Source organism: Xenopus laevis, chromosome 7S, assembly GCF_017654675.1.
Source record: "Xenopus laevis strain J_2021 chromosome 7S, Xenopus_laevis_v10.1, whole genome shotgun sequence".
Lineage (NCBI taxonomy): Eukaryota > Metazoa > Chordata > Amphibia > Anura > Pipidae > Xenopus > Xenopus laevis.
In genome coordinates, this window is record NC_054384.1 from 71,357,569 (window position 1) to 71,373,523 (window position 15,955).

Consider the following 15,955-nt stretch of genomic DNA (forward strand, 5'->3'; position numbering starts at 1 on the left):
TCACTTAATTCATATTCCCATTACATGGTGGCTCAGAAACTAATGAAATGGACATCAGCATTTAATAATCAGGCCTGTAGCATCAGCTTTTGGGTGCAGTAAGGTTATATAAAATCAAGCAGTTCTAGCCATATTTATTTTTAGGGTTTAGTTCTCTTTTAAATCTTATACTTAACAACAACAGTTTATATTTTTCTAACCTTCTAACCTTATTACTGGACACATGCAGATACCTCAGTTTATTTTCATGGCATTGGTGCATCTCCAAGCTCTCTTTTTCCTCTTCTTTCCTTAGGGTTTCTCTTAACTCTTCCAGTTTCTGTTTCTGTTTCATTTTCAGTTCCATCTCCTCCTGCTCTAAAATAACACTGGATATCTCTTCTGGTTGTTTTGTAAATTCTTCTTTTAATTTAGGAAGTTCATCGGCTTGTTTAGATGATTCTTTTTTCAAACTGGAAGACTCTCCTTCAGAAACAGTGCATTTTTCAGCATTCTTAGAAACTCTGTCTACGGATTTATAAGGTGAGTCTTCTGCAAGGTGGTCAGCTTGGTTCAACAGAGGTTTGGAAGATAGGTCTGCAAGCATAGGGGACTCACTCATATTTAAGGAAGATTCTAATTTTTTATGCACACCCACTGATTCCAAAGTGTCCATCCCTGGGTTAATATGCCTAATAGAGATTAGATCAGGGGGTTAATTCATCTCACTAACTGCCATTAAATTTATAAAATTCTCTGCTTCTGATTACCTGTCAGTAACCTTGGGCAAGACTCTTCTTTGTCCCACCTCTTCATCGCTTACTTCTTCCTCTATGTCTTCCTCCACCTCTACTTCTGCCTCCTCCTCAATTATGTCCTTCTAAGGGAAATATGTAATAAAACATGTATAATAGATGTTACCTAATTCAATAGATCCCACTACTAGGCTAATACGTTATACTGTATCAACACTGCTCTGTCATATACCAGAAATCAAAGGGAAAACATAGTGCAGAACAAGTAGGAGGAAGAAAAAGACAGCAGCAACATAGAAGGTAATGTGTTTGTTTGCACAATTAAGCAGTTTGCTAAATGCATGCATTCCATTGCCTGTTTTGTGAACATATGTTATTTGTGTTTAGTTTCTAACAAAATGCTGAAGGCCACTGGTATAGTCAACTGGCTTTAAAATTTCAGTAGTTTGGTTATTCTTAAGCTTATTTTAAAGCAGAGACTTATAACCTATTCCATCCCAAATGTTTGCGAGTGATGGTTTTTAAATAACCTGATTGATTACCAATATTTTCCAAGGGACCTTTTGTGTTTGTTAGCTTATCTAGGTTCTCCAATTAATTCAGTTTAGGGAAGGAACAATTCAAGACCACAGCCCTTGGGTTCTTGCCATCTCTTTCTTTGTGGTATCCCAAGTCAGAAATCATTTTGTTAATAGCTCTTCTTTGGCACATTGCTATAACATTTCCAAAATTCCATTTCTCAACTGCACTTTCAAGGAGTTTGTGCCAATTTTAGTTGTTTTGTATATACAATTAATGTATTCTATGGAATGCCACTTATCGCCCTTTGAGCACCTTACAGTGAATTTTTAACACTTCATTCATAATAATCTAATTCTAAGAACTAGTATTGTGAAAATAATTTGGAATCATTAAAAGAGGGTTCTTTACACAATGTAATTATTACTTTAACTACACACTCAGTTATTATGCAGGTTCAGAGAGAATGTAGGACTACCGAGTAATTCTGTTCCCTTTCCTATTATCCGTATTATAATACTATTAATGTACTTGGGATACTTTGGTGGGCAAGAAAACAGGTAACATTCTTCAAACTTAAAGTACAAAGGACTAGTCCTTGTTAGGATTTAAATTTGGTGCATGTGTAAGTCTGAAAGTCACTGGGGGGTATCTAATGAATTGGCACCCCCTAAACGACTATTTTGTTAATTTAAGAAAGACTACAAACTTCTCCAACTCGTAGTGGCTCACCTTTAGCAGCAAGTACAAAGAATCTTGAAACCTCTATGGCAGTGATCCCCAACCAGTAGCTCGCGAGCAACATGTTGCTCACCAACCCCTGCCAGTCCACATAGGGGCCACCAAATAGCCAATTACAGCCCTTATTTGGCACCCCAGGAAGTTTTTGCATGATTGTGTTGCTCCCCAACTCTTTATTTTTGAATGTGGCTCAGGGTAAAACAGGTTGGGGACCCCTGCTCTATGGTTACCAAACTGATTGCTCTAGAAAACACTAATTAATTAATTGTTTTATTAACATATATAGACCTTACTTTACCTGCATATACATTCTTGCCAACTTATAACAACACTAGTTATGTAGCAAGGAAACTCACCTCTTCTCTCACAGCACCAGAAGATAAAGCAGTGATGCCAAGAACCTTCTCTTCTAGCTGACCACTTAATAAAACATCCTGCAGAGACACAGAGGGAAATATGGAAACAAAGCAGTAAACAAAATCATCTAACAATGTATTTCAGAAAGTGGCATATTTTTAAGGAAACAATAGCGTATCTATGTAACCTAAGTTTAAGTTAACGATCAGCATGTTATAAAACCAGAACTCTTCTGTCTCTTCTGGTTGAAATAGAAGTGGGACCTCCAAGGACCCCCTCCAGTGTTGGAAAGGTGGGGGGGGGGGGTGGCAGCACAAAGCTGCCTCAGACTTTCTTTACAGGCTATAATCAAACATTTGGGCTTTGTACTGGCCGATCCAATGGATAAAGAATTACACTGCTGATCATACTCCATGGGGTAAATTCACTAAATTCGCCAGCAAATGCTCCGCCACACTTCTCGCCACTTTGCCAGGCGTAACTATGTTACCACTACGCTAATTCACTATAATGCAAAGGTACATCTCAGCAGCTGAACGCTGGCGAAGTTTCGCTAGCGAGAATTTGTCAGCACAAGCATTTCTTAACGATCTTTCGCTAGCATTCAATTTGCCGAGTAAAACTTTGTTAGTACTATTACGCTTAGGTCAATTTGAATAGGGTGGGTACATACATGTCATATAGATGTCTTTATTAGAGATGTTAGTTAAAATGCTTGCAGTGGCCAAGGAAGCAAAATAAAGAATAAACATGTCCTCTAATGCCCTAGACATGAGCCCATCCTAAAACAAATGTGGCATGCCCATCAAATTGGTTAAAATTTTAACTTTAGTGAGTAACCATTGTTCGCCTGAGTGAATATTCATCTGGCGATAGGGCGTGAAACTGCGCTAGAGACGGTCTCTTTCACTAGCAAATTACTGTCTACGCCGGTTAGTAAATTGTGATATCCCTGTGGATGAGATTTCTGGCAAATTTTTGCTAGCAATGTCCACTTCGCCCTTTAGTAAATCTGCCCCTTGTTGGTTCTTGTGAGAGAATTTTAACCAAGCAGAAGGGCTATACTAGTTGTTAGGGAAGGGTATAGAAAATAGATTTTGTAAAGGCTGAACTTACAAGTCAGGCCAGTAACACTTCTTTGAAGTTAGGAAAAAACAAAGATACATATATGTTTAACCCTGAACATACCATTAGCTAAATACTTTTTGTCACAAAAAGCAAGGGCAGAAAATGTTGAACTCTCAGGCCTTTCCCAGAGGCAGCTATGATTTTTCTGAGAATTACATTTATATAAACCAGCCTGCATTGCAATCACATAATCGCCACCAGCCTGTAGCATAGCTGTGCTCAGAACGTGTGTAAAGTCTCAGTTTAAAGGTCACTAATATAAAATATTCCTATTAAATTGTGCCTTATATTGGGAATGCCCTGTGTGGCTGTATCTTCTTGCTAAGAAAAATGCTTTGGAGATGCCCCAAGTATAATCAGTACAACTTACAACTTTGTTTGGCTTGCCACATCCCCACCTACATTACACAAGTACAAACTATTTATGTGGAATATTTGGGACTTGGGGTTTTCTGGATAAAGGATCTGTCAATAACTTGGATCACCATACCTTAAGTCTGCTAAAATTCATTTCAACATTAAATAAACCCAATAGGATCCACCAATATGGATTCCAGGAACTTAGTTAAGATCAAGTACAAGGCATTGTTATTATTCCTGTAATTTGGAGCTTCTGGAAAACAGGTCTCCAGGAAAAACCGAATAATTTTATAGTCACTTCCCTGGAACTTGTGCCCTTTTATGAGCAAATACTTACCACTGGCTTTTCCTTGAAAGCTGGCCCAGACACATCTTTCACACCTTCGCTGACTTCTGATTCCTGCAAAGAGGAATGATGTAGGTTGGATGAAGAGAAAGAAAACAATTTACATAACACAGAGAAGTGTTGCATAGACTGCAAAGAAGCTGCTCTCTAATTTGTCATTGTGCATTTTTTGTTGTTGTCCATGTAACTTCAGTGCACAAATAGATTAGAACACTGCATAGTTGATTTACACAGGAAAATACATGTAAGGTAAATACAGTTCTTGAAGCGGTTTGAAGTATACCATACTGAGACACTATATACCTAGAACAATGAGTATGGGACACATTTACAAAGAACAAGCTTTTTCCAACACTGTTGAATTGTGAATTTATTTAGATCTTCAATATCCAATTTACCTGCAATGTGCCCAGGACCTTGGATCATATTAAAATGTAATAGCTATGTACAAGTAGTTTTCAATGAAATACAGTACAATGGCAGGAATGCTGCTTTAAATGACTAGTATGAAGGGTTTTTCAGAAGATCATAAGGATATTAAAGAGCAGGACTTTCTTACATCCTGAGAATCCTGTTCCGTTAGAGGAGGTTCATTGACCGAGCCTGGCTCTCCAGTTTTGGAGGTTGTCAAATGTTCAGAGGCATCTCCCTCTTGCTTTTTAATCTTGGAGTCACTCTCCTGCAAAGATGGACTAGATTCCCTTTTACCTACAGATTCTCGAGTCAAAGAGTTAGTGTGACCCAAGCTTCCCACCATTCCTCTGTCCAAATCAGATCCTTGACCAGAAGACAGGACATTGGAAACAGGAGATATATTTTCATCTTGACAATCCAGCGATTCCTTTTAAGAAATCCAAAGTCATGGGAAGGAAGCTGCATGCTACTGTCCTCCTTTGGAAAGGGGTAGGAGGATAGGGATGGTTTGGAAACAAACGAGCAGTAGAGTGGGCAACCAAAAAAAATGAAGAGCAGAACACACAGAGAGGAAAAAATGTAGTACTAGTCATACTCTAAACTAAGATCACAAACTGGGTCTACAGACTGTTTATATCATATGGAAACTGTTATTGTTTCACATGGTAGCTGTCTATTCCTTCTCAGACTGTGACAAACAGCCATTTGAAATTCTCCTTTGCCTTATGTAGCTCTCTTCCTCTTACTCACTATAGCACAGTTTTTATTACTGTTACTATTCAATTAACACATTGCTATTTCCTACAAATCTTATTAAATATGGACCAGAAGGATTCCTATGCAATCAAATTGTCAGCATATACAACCATTTTTTGTACAGTCTTGTGGCATATGTTGGAGCTATAGAAGTAGATGTTAATAATAACAATATGAATTATATTTATATTGCTGTTTATGATGTGCAATAGGTTGGTGCCAGATGTTTTAAAAGAGAAGTAGACTTTTGGAAGGAAAACTTAGCCAAGATTTATTTTTGTCGTAAAAAGTAACCAAATTATAGAATTTGTAGTTTTTGAGTTATCTTTTTATTCAGCAGCTATCCAGTTTGCAATTTCAGCAATCTGGTTGCTAGGGTCCAAATTAAACTAGCAACCATGCAAAGATTTGAATGAGAGACTGGAATATGAATAGGAGAGGCAATAACAATACATTTGAAGCCTTACAGAGCATTTGTTTTTAGATGGGGTCAGTGACCCCCATTTGAAAGCTGAAAAGAGTCAGAAGAAAAATGCAAATAATTAAAAAACTATGAAAAATAAATAATGAAGATCAATGGAAACGTTGCTCAGAATTGGCCATTCTATAACATAGTTATCTTAAAGGTGAACCACCCCTTTAATTACATCTTAGTTGAGATCAAGTACAAGGTACTGTTTTATTAATATAGAGAAAATCAAAGATTTTTAAATATCTAAATTATGGGAAAAAGCCTTCCCGTATTATCGGTCGTTCTGGATAATGGTTTTCCGATAACAGATCCTATGCCTAAGCTGCAGATGACACACATGTGCACGACATAAGAGCGCATTGATGTTGAAGGGGTCAGGGAGCTGGGGTTTAACAATATTAATTTCCCCACTAACCCAAGCAATACAAAAACTTCTGCTGTAGTTAAGGGAACAGTAACATCAAACAATTAAAGAGTTTTAAACTAATACAAATATAATGCAGTGTTTCCCTGCACTACTAAAACTGCTGTGCTTGCTTCAGAAACACTACCTTTGTTTAAATATACATTGCTGTGCAGCAATGGGGGCAGCTATTCAAAGGAGTACAGGCTCAGGTTACACAGCAAATAAGCTCTGTAGAACATAATGGTGTTATCTGTTATTAACCATTTAAGCTGTGCCATATAGCCTTTTTTAAATTTCCACCATCGCTACTGAGCAGCTTGTTTATATGAACTATAGTAGTGTTTCTGACGCATACAGATCAGTTTTACCAGTGCAGGGAAACACTACATGATATTTTCATTGCTTTAAAACACTTTCATTTTGGTATAAAAAGAACAGAGGCGCCAAAAGAATAAACGGATATAAACGAGTTTAAAAACCAAAACTTGGTAATCAGAGGAGGCAGTAGTGGACTTACCTCCTCCAAGCAGACACAAAACGACTGAAATTAAGCAGTCAAAATTTATTAACGAACTCCAAACTTTCATTTTGGTGTTACTGTTCCTTTAATGTATTTAGAGCAGGTTATTTTGAATTTGTGTACAAGAGTCAGTCTTTCTCTCGCCATTCATCACGCAGCACAATTGGACAGTCACCTGAATGCTCTGTGTTGACATCAGAATGCTCAGTGTGAGTCAGCATGCATCAGCATAAAGTAGAAGCAGAAGGAAATAATCTTGTTTATATACAACAGCAAAAGTAGTGCTCATATGGTAATCAGGGACTTAATCCATAAATAAATGCCTTATGAACATGCATGATTGCAATTCTTTTGAGAATTGTTTTTATTACTTTTTCCCTTGATTTTACCATGTGATTTATGAAACTATAGGAATCCCTTTCAAAGTTTTTCTCTTATTGATCTTTTAAATGAATATTAGAAATAAATCATTAGCTGTAAAACAAAGAAAAAATAGCACAAACACTGACTACTCCCTGTATTTAATAGTGCTAAATAAATCCTATTGTGTTAAATAGTACTCAAAAGCTTTGGATCACACTACTGAACCAAAAAGCATGTTGGTTACAGCTCAGTATGTTGCTCCAATAAGCCATCTATCGATTAGCTCAGAACTAAAAAGAGTTATATCTTGTAAACACCACATGCATAGAATAAATGTTACTTTACTTATAGGTCCCTATTGCCTATGCTAAGCTTAAATATTTAGCAAAACCTTTGCCTTGTGTTCACATCCCTACAAACAATTTATAAGCACTCTTAGATCATACAATAAGTACCATGCTATTGTCATGATTTGACTCTGTTTCCATGTGATTCAAACAATACAAATCTACAATAGGATTCTAGTTCAATTGTAGGTGAGAAAGAGACACAGAGACAGTCACGCTCATGCATTTCTCCCAAGAACTCATGCCTGTAGGTGTCCAGGGTCACCTCTTTCTGGCTTTCCTCTTCATCGTCAGACTTCTCAAGGTTCTGCAGCTCTGGTTCAGAACCATCATCTGTGTGACTGGCTGCGGGAGATTCCTCAACCCGCTGACTCTCCTGGGTGACACAGAGACATGTAACTTCCACATCTCTCCTCTGGTTCATCATGCACTAATGGCATTTATGCATACATGCTCTTGCCATATACACACATACTCATCAATACAGAAGTGCCCACATGAACACACTATAACACTAGCATGTGCAAGTACACATACAAAGCAGCTCCTAGAACTGCCAATGATTTGGTGTTAACGTCAAGTAAAAGTGGTACTATTTTTTTTACACATTGCTCAGTGCAAGGATATAATCTTAACAGTTCTATGCCAAGTTACTACTACATTTCCAATATATGTAACAATATTGTATTGTGAAAAAAAAACATGACCATACCGTCCGCAAAACAACTATTTTAAAGAAAGAAACATCAGAAGGGAAGTATTTAGCATTTTATTAAAAACTAAACTGGCTGTATTAACAATCCAATGACCCAAGAAGACCACACAAATTATGTGTATGCCATTATTGGGAAATGCATCATATTCCTTATTGGTCTCTAACAGCAAAAGATCAAGCAACTCAGCTAAGCATAGCCATCACTAGTTATTTCTCAAATAAAATACACTCGCAATCTCTGAAAGGAAGTAAATCCCACGACAATGTTCCAACGTCTAGTTGAAAGCCTTCCCAGAAGAGCAGAAGCTAACATAGCAGCAAAGGGATAATAATAAGCCTTATATTATGTTTTGGAATTAGACATGGTATACTGATGCCTTAGGGTGCAATCAGATTAAGTTAAGAAATTAAGGGTGGTGATTTATCAAGGTTTGAATTTTAATCTTTGCCACAATTTGAATTTTTCTACACACAAACTCACAAATTCGAATTATATATTCAAAGAATCAAATGTTTGGTATTTGTTAAGCAAAAAAAAGTTGAAAGCAAAAAGTTGAAAAAAATTGGCATCTAGAAGCTGGCGAGTTCATGTAGAAGTCAATGAGAGTTGTCCTAGGCAAAATTCAAGTCATTTATTGAGTTTTAATTTTTCGAGTTTGTAAACTCACCAATTCAAGTTTTTCAAGCCTATAAACTTGAAAATTCAAGGTATTCCAGTTATTTTCATGATTGTATTCAATCAAGTTTTTTACATTATGATTTTTTCATAAATGAGCAAACTTTTGAGTTTTTATAACGTTGTGAGTTTATTCGAAGTAGAAAAAAACTCAAATCAGATTTTTGATTAAATTAGCCCAAAAGAAAAATTCTGGGCAAGTTTTCATTGCAGCATATTGTATGTCTCTGATACTAATATGCAGTCTGCTGTCTTACTTTATTTTCGGTAAAAGCTCTAACACTGACAATAGACTTCATATCTGCACACAAACCACCAAGCACACAAAACAGAGTATTGTTTTGAAAGACAAAGTCAGTCTTAAAAGCACAAGAATTTATACCAGAGTTGTTAAGTTTCTGGAAAAGACAGATACGTTTATATAAATTATAGGTGGGACCAGGGAAGAGGAGGTTATTGTCTGTCTAGTAATAAGAATACTACTATAGTAGTGCCTATTGCAGCTTTCCTTGTATAAGAATAATTCAATTTAATCATAGCAAACTACCTTCAATTTAGTAACTTCGACTTCTATGTTTATCCTTGCCACCTACCTCATACTCAAAGCCACCTCCCAAAGATCCAATGTCCATGTGCAGGTTTTTGAGTAAACGGGCAGATCCACGTGGGCTCTAGAGACAAAAAGTAACAAATTAATTAACCATACTCCATATAACATGATGACAGTAAGACAAAGAGAATATGATTACACGTGTAACCTACAAGATGTCATGTATCCAGTCTACTGGGCATTCCCTTGCCGTGTCCTTACCAGGTCTTCACTTGCCTGCTCCCCATCATCTTCTTCTTCTTCCTCATCCAAACCTGGTAAAGTCAAGCTAACTCTCTCATCAGGCCTTCTTACTGCACTACTCTTCATAAGGGATGCAGATTTATGCGGCTGCTAAAGAAATATTTTAAGTGTAGCAACATGAAGCATTGTATTAAATAGCTCAACAACAGTGAATGATTATTATTTTTATTATTATATCATATTAATTCAATTTCTATTGTGCCAACATGTTTTACAATGCTTCAAAGAGACAATTTGTTATCATATTCATATCCAGTGGAACTCACAATCCAAGTAACTTAACAAAACACACATAGGGCAATTTCATCAGGCGTCAACTCACCACGTCTTACCCATTTTTTTTATGAATAAAAATGCTTTGACGTACCCCAGCTGCATCTCCCAATAGAGATTCAAAGCCCCCTGAGCTTCCAGCGCTGCTACTGAGTGACCCAAGTGTTACTCCACTAGCTCCTGGATCACCTAGGCCACGTAGAGGAGCAAGACTGCCTAGAGATACTTGCACAGGTCCAAGGGGAGATCCCAATGACTGGGAAAAAAAATAGTGGGTAAAATGAGAAATCATAAATGTGCAACAATGAAGCCTAACTGCATTTATAGCTAAATAGGAAACATTTAAAAATCCTCCTTAATAAATAATGAAGCAACACAATGGAATATACCAAAAGGGACATAGTTCAGGGTCTGGTCCAATTGCCATAAGAAGATATTGGCGGTGGTGGTGGTGCTAGTGAAAAAGTGCACCCATTAGTGCTCATTCAAAAAGCATATCTGTCCAGGGTCTGGCTAAGCTTTTCACCTCAGGCCAGATAAAAATGTCTTCTTAATGGAGTTCAGATTTATTTTGATTGTGCTCAAATTAACCAAAAGTAGAATGTGAATGTTACTTTCATATTTAGATTTTCCCCTGTTTAGTGTAGGAAATTACAAAAGCCATACATATTTCACAAATTAATACAATAGTTTGCTGCCCAGCCGTACTGCTACACATACAGGGGGGCACACAGAGGTTCTGACAGTTCTTTAAATCTACCGTAAGTCCCAGAGCCAGCGAAGCAGAAAGTGTGTGCACTCAAAGGGAGTGTGGGGGAGCAGGTAGAGATGGGCCAGCCTAGGCGCGCCACAAATACAAACCCGGCCCTGATAATTGGAATCAAGCATGTTCAGCACAAGCCCTAGTCAATGTTTTCAATGTTGAAAAAATGGTATAATGCCCATTTAAGTCTAAACTTATGTATGATTGTCATTATTACACACTTTTAGAATACAGTGGTTTAGCACTAAAGTTTGACTCGATTACTATGTTTGTTACATTATAATGGAGTTTAGTTTTTAGAATGAAACTGGGCCATATGATACTTTTACAGCATTCATATATTTTACAGGTTTCTGGGCTACTTCTACTGTATGTCTGTGGCATTTTCACCTATTACTCTGCAGTCTGCCAGTGTAAAATTGAGTTTGCGCTATTATAAACTTGTTACTGGGTGGCAGTGTAATGGTATATGACAGTTACAATGTCTTATACTGAGTGCCAGTTTAAAGGCCCATCACCACAGCTGTTTCCCTCCTTAAACCTCTCTTGCTTGCTATTCCTTACATTTGGAATGCCATCCCTGAATTCTTCCACTGAGAATCTTCTCTCTGTCTTTTAAAAAATGTACTCAAATTATACCCGTCAGAGTGCTTGCATAGCATCTGACTCAGGTCTGGCACTTTTAATGCAGCGAAAAGCACTGTAAACCCACTTCTATGTCAAGTACACTCACCAGTTAGTTTGAAAGCTCTTTGGGGTAGGGACCTCATTTCCCATGTCTCTATTATTTGGCACTTGATTTAGAACTATAATGTGTATTAATTTGTATTTATTGTTATATTGACCCCAGTTTGTTCTTTCAATTATAGTCCTGTTTAGAGCTGCATGCATAAGACGTGCTCTGTAAATAAAATATGCATACATATATAAAGGTGGTTGGATAACCAAGGCATTATTATATACTATCTGCCAGTGTAAACATGTGCATATAACCACTACATTACTAAATCCTTGGCTGTAGTTCAAAGCTGGGTATACAGTGGTGCCAGAGCTAGGTATATAACTGTAAAATTATTACATACTGGTTTAAAGGATAAGTAAACCTTTAAAATAAGTGAATGTAAAATTGATGAATTACTTTTCTTTAATTTCAAGATATTAAGGGATACATACATGTACTGTTAATATGAATTAATTTTGTTACAACAGCACAACCTGCTGGTCAGTTCCCCACCATTCTGACCACCAAGTAGTCAAGGAAGTTGTCAGGAGAAAGAAAGAGGCTGCTCTGATGTTCTTCTGCTTAGGAAAAACCTTTCCTAAGCAGAACATTATCAGGGCAGCAGAATTCATAAATTTATGGCAAGCCATGCTGTAAAGATTATTTTTTAAATAAACCCTAGCTATGGAGTGGTTTTCTTTTTTTCAGTATTATATTTAGTTTACAGATGCTGCAACAGACCAAATAATCATACAGCAATAACATTAATTTAATTAAACGTGCATTCTGTTGAAATAACAAATGTGTCCTTCTTATAATACAATTATCTTTCCAAACATCATCAATAGGATACCAACTCTAAAACGCACATTATTAATATTCGGTACTAAAAGGATTTGTAGCTACATGATGTAAGCTGGATGTTTCGCTTTCCTTAGAAAATCAATATTTCCTTTTACTTGTCCCTTTCCAGATCAATGACACTTCAAGTACATTAAGCAACTCTCTACTACTCTCTACTAAGTATCCTGTACACAAAAATGTGATACACTGGCGACTTTGCGTTGAAAATAGAGGCCAACAAAGGTTAGGAATCTGTCTGGTCAAGGAGCAAAACATAAATGGCCATGATCACTAAAAAGGGCAAGAAGAGACAAGAAGTATTCATTTTACAAGAACTGCTCTTTTACAGCCATTTCTGGGTTATTTTATTGTTGATACTCACTACATTAAACCCTTCTGTTGTGCCTAATTTCAGAAAGGACTAAATATGTAGACACTCACCTAAATATTTAATTAGATGGTCAGATTATACCAGACTGCAAGTTCCAAAAAGCTGGTTAAAATGTGTCCTATTTAAATGCAGATTCCCCAGTTACTTCACTGAACCACATTCTTTGTTTTTTACAATACTGCCTTTTAGTGACAATCACAATCTAGAATCACTCACTAGGGTTGGTTTTGGCAACTCCTTTGCTTTCTTATCTTTCTTTTTCTCTTTTTTCTTCTTTTTTTCCTTTTTCTTGCCCCCACCCTGCATGAGGAGCTTTTCCCGTTCCTGTATCACAAGCTCTTGATAATGTTCATCATTTGGGTGTTCCCAAGTGGACTGACCAGTTTCAAAGTTGAAGTAATATATATCTCCTGTAATGTCTTGGCTAGGTAAAACAAAAGCTAATGTGAGTGCAAAAAATTATGATAGAGAAAATAAGAATTAAAGATAAAAACTTCAGGGGGTTACACCTGAAAATGTTGATGAGCAGGTACACAGCAAGACAAAAAACAAAGTCAGCGCCAAAAACGTAGGCAAGAATGGAGGGGGGGAATTAAAACAATGAATAAAGCACATGATGGAAACATAAGCAGAAAGAGAAAAAGTGATGGATGAGAGACATATAGAAAAACTATACACATATGTATATGATTTTATATAGCATCAAAGACAGAAAATTAAATATAAAATAAATAAGGATATGAAGAAGAATTAACAAGAATTTGGAAGGAGAATATAAGTAAAGGTGCAGTAAGAATAATTGAAAAAAAAACGAAGCAAGATACAGTCACATCAATAGTGAATGGAATGAAAGATATCAGCGGGGCAACAGAATACAAATTTCATTAGAATAGGAGAAAACTGTTTTGTCACTAAGTGTTGTGGTTAAATACACAAAGCCAATCTTAAGCACCATATCGCTGGTGTGACAGACGCTAGTACGATAGTATGATTTATCAACGCTCGAATTTGCGTTTTAACAGCAATTCAAGTTGTTTCTGCTAAAACGCTAATTATAACTTCAAATAAAGTATTTATTAAGCTAAAAAATTAGGGGGTAAATTTATCAAAGAGTGAAGTTCCGCCACTAGAGTGAAAGTCCGCAGCTCTCAATTCATTTCTATGGGATTTTGAAAGGCGTATTTATCAATGGATGAAAGTGAAAGTTCACCCTTTGATAAATACGCCTATAAAAATCCCATAGAAATGAATGGAGAGCTGCGGAATTTCACTCTAGTGGCGGAACTTCACTATTAACTTCACTCTTTGATAAATATACCCCTAAGTGTAAAACTTTCTAAAAGTTTGCAAGGTCATGCAGAAGTCAGTGGAAACTAATCTGGGTAAAATTTAAGGTTCAAGGTTTTTAAATTTTCTTTGAACTTGTATTCAAGTTTTTCCACAATTCCATGTTTTTTATGTTCGGATTTTTTAATAAATAACCAAAAAAGTATTTTTTTTATAATGTGAATTTAATCAAAGTAGAAAAAATATAAAATTACATAAATTTGAATTTTAACAAATTAGGCTTCTCTGGGTGATGACGCATGGTAATATTTGTTACCCATGGTTAAATTCAACTACAGCTACTACTGAATAACATTACGATTGCCACAAGTAAAACATATACTCTTGGTGATCCGGCATAATTTGCATTTGCTTGTAATTAAGCTGGATCTCAGTGAGTTTACAGTTATATGAAAAGGTATGGGAACCCCTCTTAATTCTTTGGAGTTTTGTTTATCATTGGCTGAGCTTTCAAAGTAGCAACTTCCTTTTAATATATGACATGCCTAATGGAAACAGTATTTCAGCAGTGACATAAAGTTTATTGGATTAACAGAAAATATGCAATATGCATCATAACAAAATCAGACAGGTGCATACATTTGGGCACCCCAACAGAGATATTAGATCAATACTTAGTTGAGCCTCATTTTGCAAATGTAACAGCTATTAGACGCCTCCTATAGCCTTTGATGATTTGGAAAACCAGGCAGTTTTGACCCGGGCAGCCCTTCAAAAAACCGGGCTGTCCAGGTCAAAACCGGACAGGTGGCAACACTATCCAAGACAGAAACTTTGATCTAGAGCAAAAACAAGCTTGTCCTCATTCCCTCTCAGATCCATTGCTTTGAGATTTAAATGTATGAATAGAGGTGGAAAGCCATACAAAAGTAAGTAATGGCATTTCTAGATTAAAAATATCAAACCTTTTAGATATAATAATGTTTTACGTTTAAATTCATATGCATAGGTCATTTTCACTATCATTTTTTTACACTCCTTTAAATAACTATTTTCTTTGGTAGACTATGAAACCTTCTTCTCAACACTAGAATACTGACCATGGCTTCCAAGTTGCAGCTAATGGTGCCACAATGCCCTCCCTGGCTAACCACATAAGTTCTGGCTCTGAATCCGGGTCAATTCCAATGACTCTTGCATATTCTTGAATTTCTGCAGTAAAAACAGAACATCATTTAAAATGATATACAAATTGTAACATCAGAGTGCCTGAGCACACCCTTGCTTCACCCTGCTTAGTTATAATGGATGCAAACTGAATCCTTAAAGGAACAAATATCCCATCACAACATTGGACTTGGTGAGGTTTGATAGTATAAACTTTAAAAGGGCTAGTTTACTAATGAAAGTACTAAATGCACTTAGCCACTATGTGTAATGGAAACCGATTGTCTTCTCCAAGATGGCGGCCAAGATGGCGTCCAAGATGGCGGCCTCCTGGATCCTGCTGGTCGCAGCACTATGACATCAGCGTCTTTTCGCCCTCGGATTGGTCGCCGGCGTCGGAACGGACGCCGGCGTCAGAATGTGCGTCGGCGTCAGGACGCTGGCGTCAGTGCGTCGGCGCGTCCAAAATTGGCGCCAAACCCAGGCCTATTTAAAGCAGCTTCAGAGTCTCCTCAATGCCCAATTATAGGTTTTCGCTTGCTGATTCCTGGGTGTGTTTATCATTGATTATCTTGTGTACCGACCTTGCCTGAACTCTCGTCTTTGAACCTCGTCTGCCTGAACTGATTCTACTGCCTGTTTACGACTATTCTATTGCCTACTCCTTCTGTACTGCGAACTCGGACTTTGTTACCTCCTCCTTGGTCCTTACTACCTCGGGGCCCTCGGGCCTTACATTATAATTGGGCCATGGACCCTACTGAGGAGCCTCATGTCCCTACAGATGTCGGCAGAGCCGTTTG

General features: G+C 37.1%; 1 protein-coding gene across 7 annotated transcripts in view; it reads right to left on the reverse strand.

Moving 5' to 3' along the window:
* LOC108697590 (centrosomal protein of 164 kDa) overlaps positions 1 to 15,955 on the reverse strand; it is a 56,866-nt gene that overhangs the window by 28,430 nt on the left and 12,481 nt on the right. For 4 of the 7 annotated variants that reach the window (XM_041571376.1, XM_018227765.2, XM_041571375.1 and 1 more), the window contains exons 3-11: positions 15,086 to 15,197; positions 12,915 to 13,122; positions 10,075 to 10,236; positions 9,666 to 9,797; positions 9,448 to 9,525; positions 4,177 to 4,239; positions 2,351 to 2,428; positions 750 to 859; positions 234 to 671 (exon numbers count right to left, since the gene is read on the reverse strand). In XM_041571376.1, the coding sequence (XP_041427310.1) occupies positions 234 to 671; positions 750 to 859; positions 2,351 to 2,428; positions 4,177 to 4,239; positions 9,448 to 9,525; positions 9,666 to 9,797; positions 10,075 to 10,236; positions 12,915 to 13,122; positions 15,086 to 15,197 (1,381 nt within the window). Of the gene's footprint in view, positions 1 to 233; positions 672 to 749; positions 860 to 2,350; positions 2,429 to 4,176; positions 4,240 to 4,744; positions 5,027 to 7,728; positions 7,840 to 9,447; positions 9,526 to 9,665; positions 9,798 to 10,074; positions 10,237 to 12,914; positions 13,123 to 15,085; positions 15,198 to 15,955 lie in introns of all 7 variants that reach the window. The other 3 variants (XM_018227761.2, XM_041571377.1, XM_041571378.1) reach the window with 3 other exon arrangements.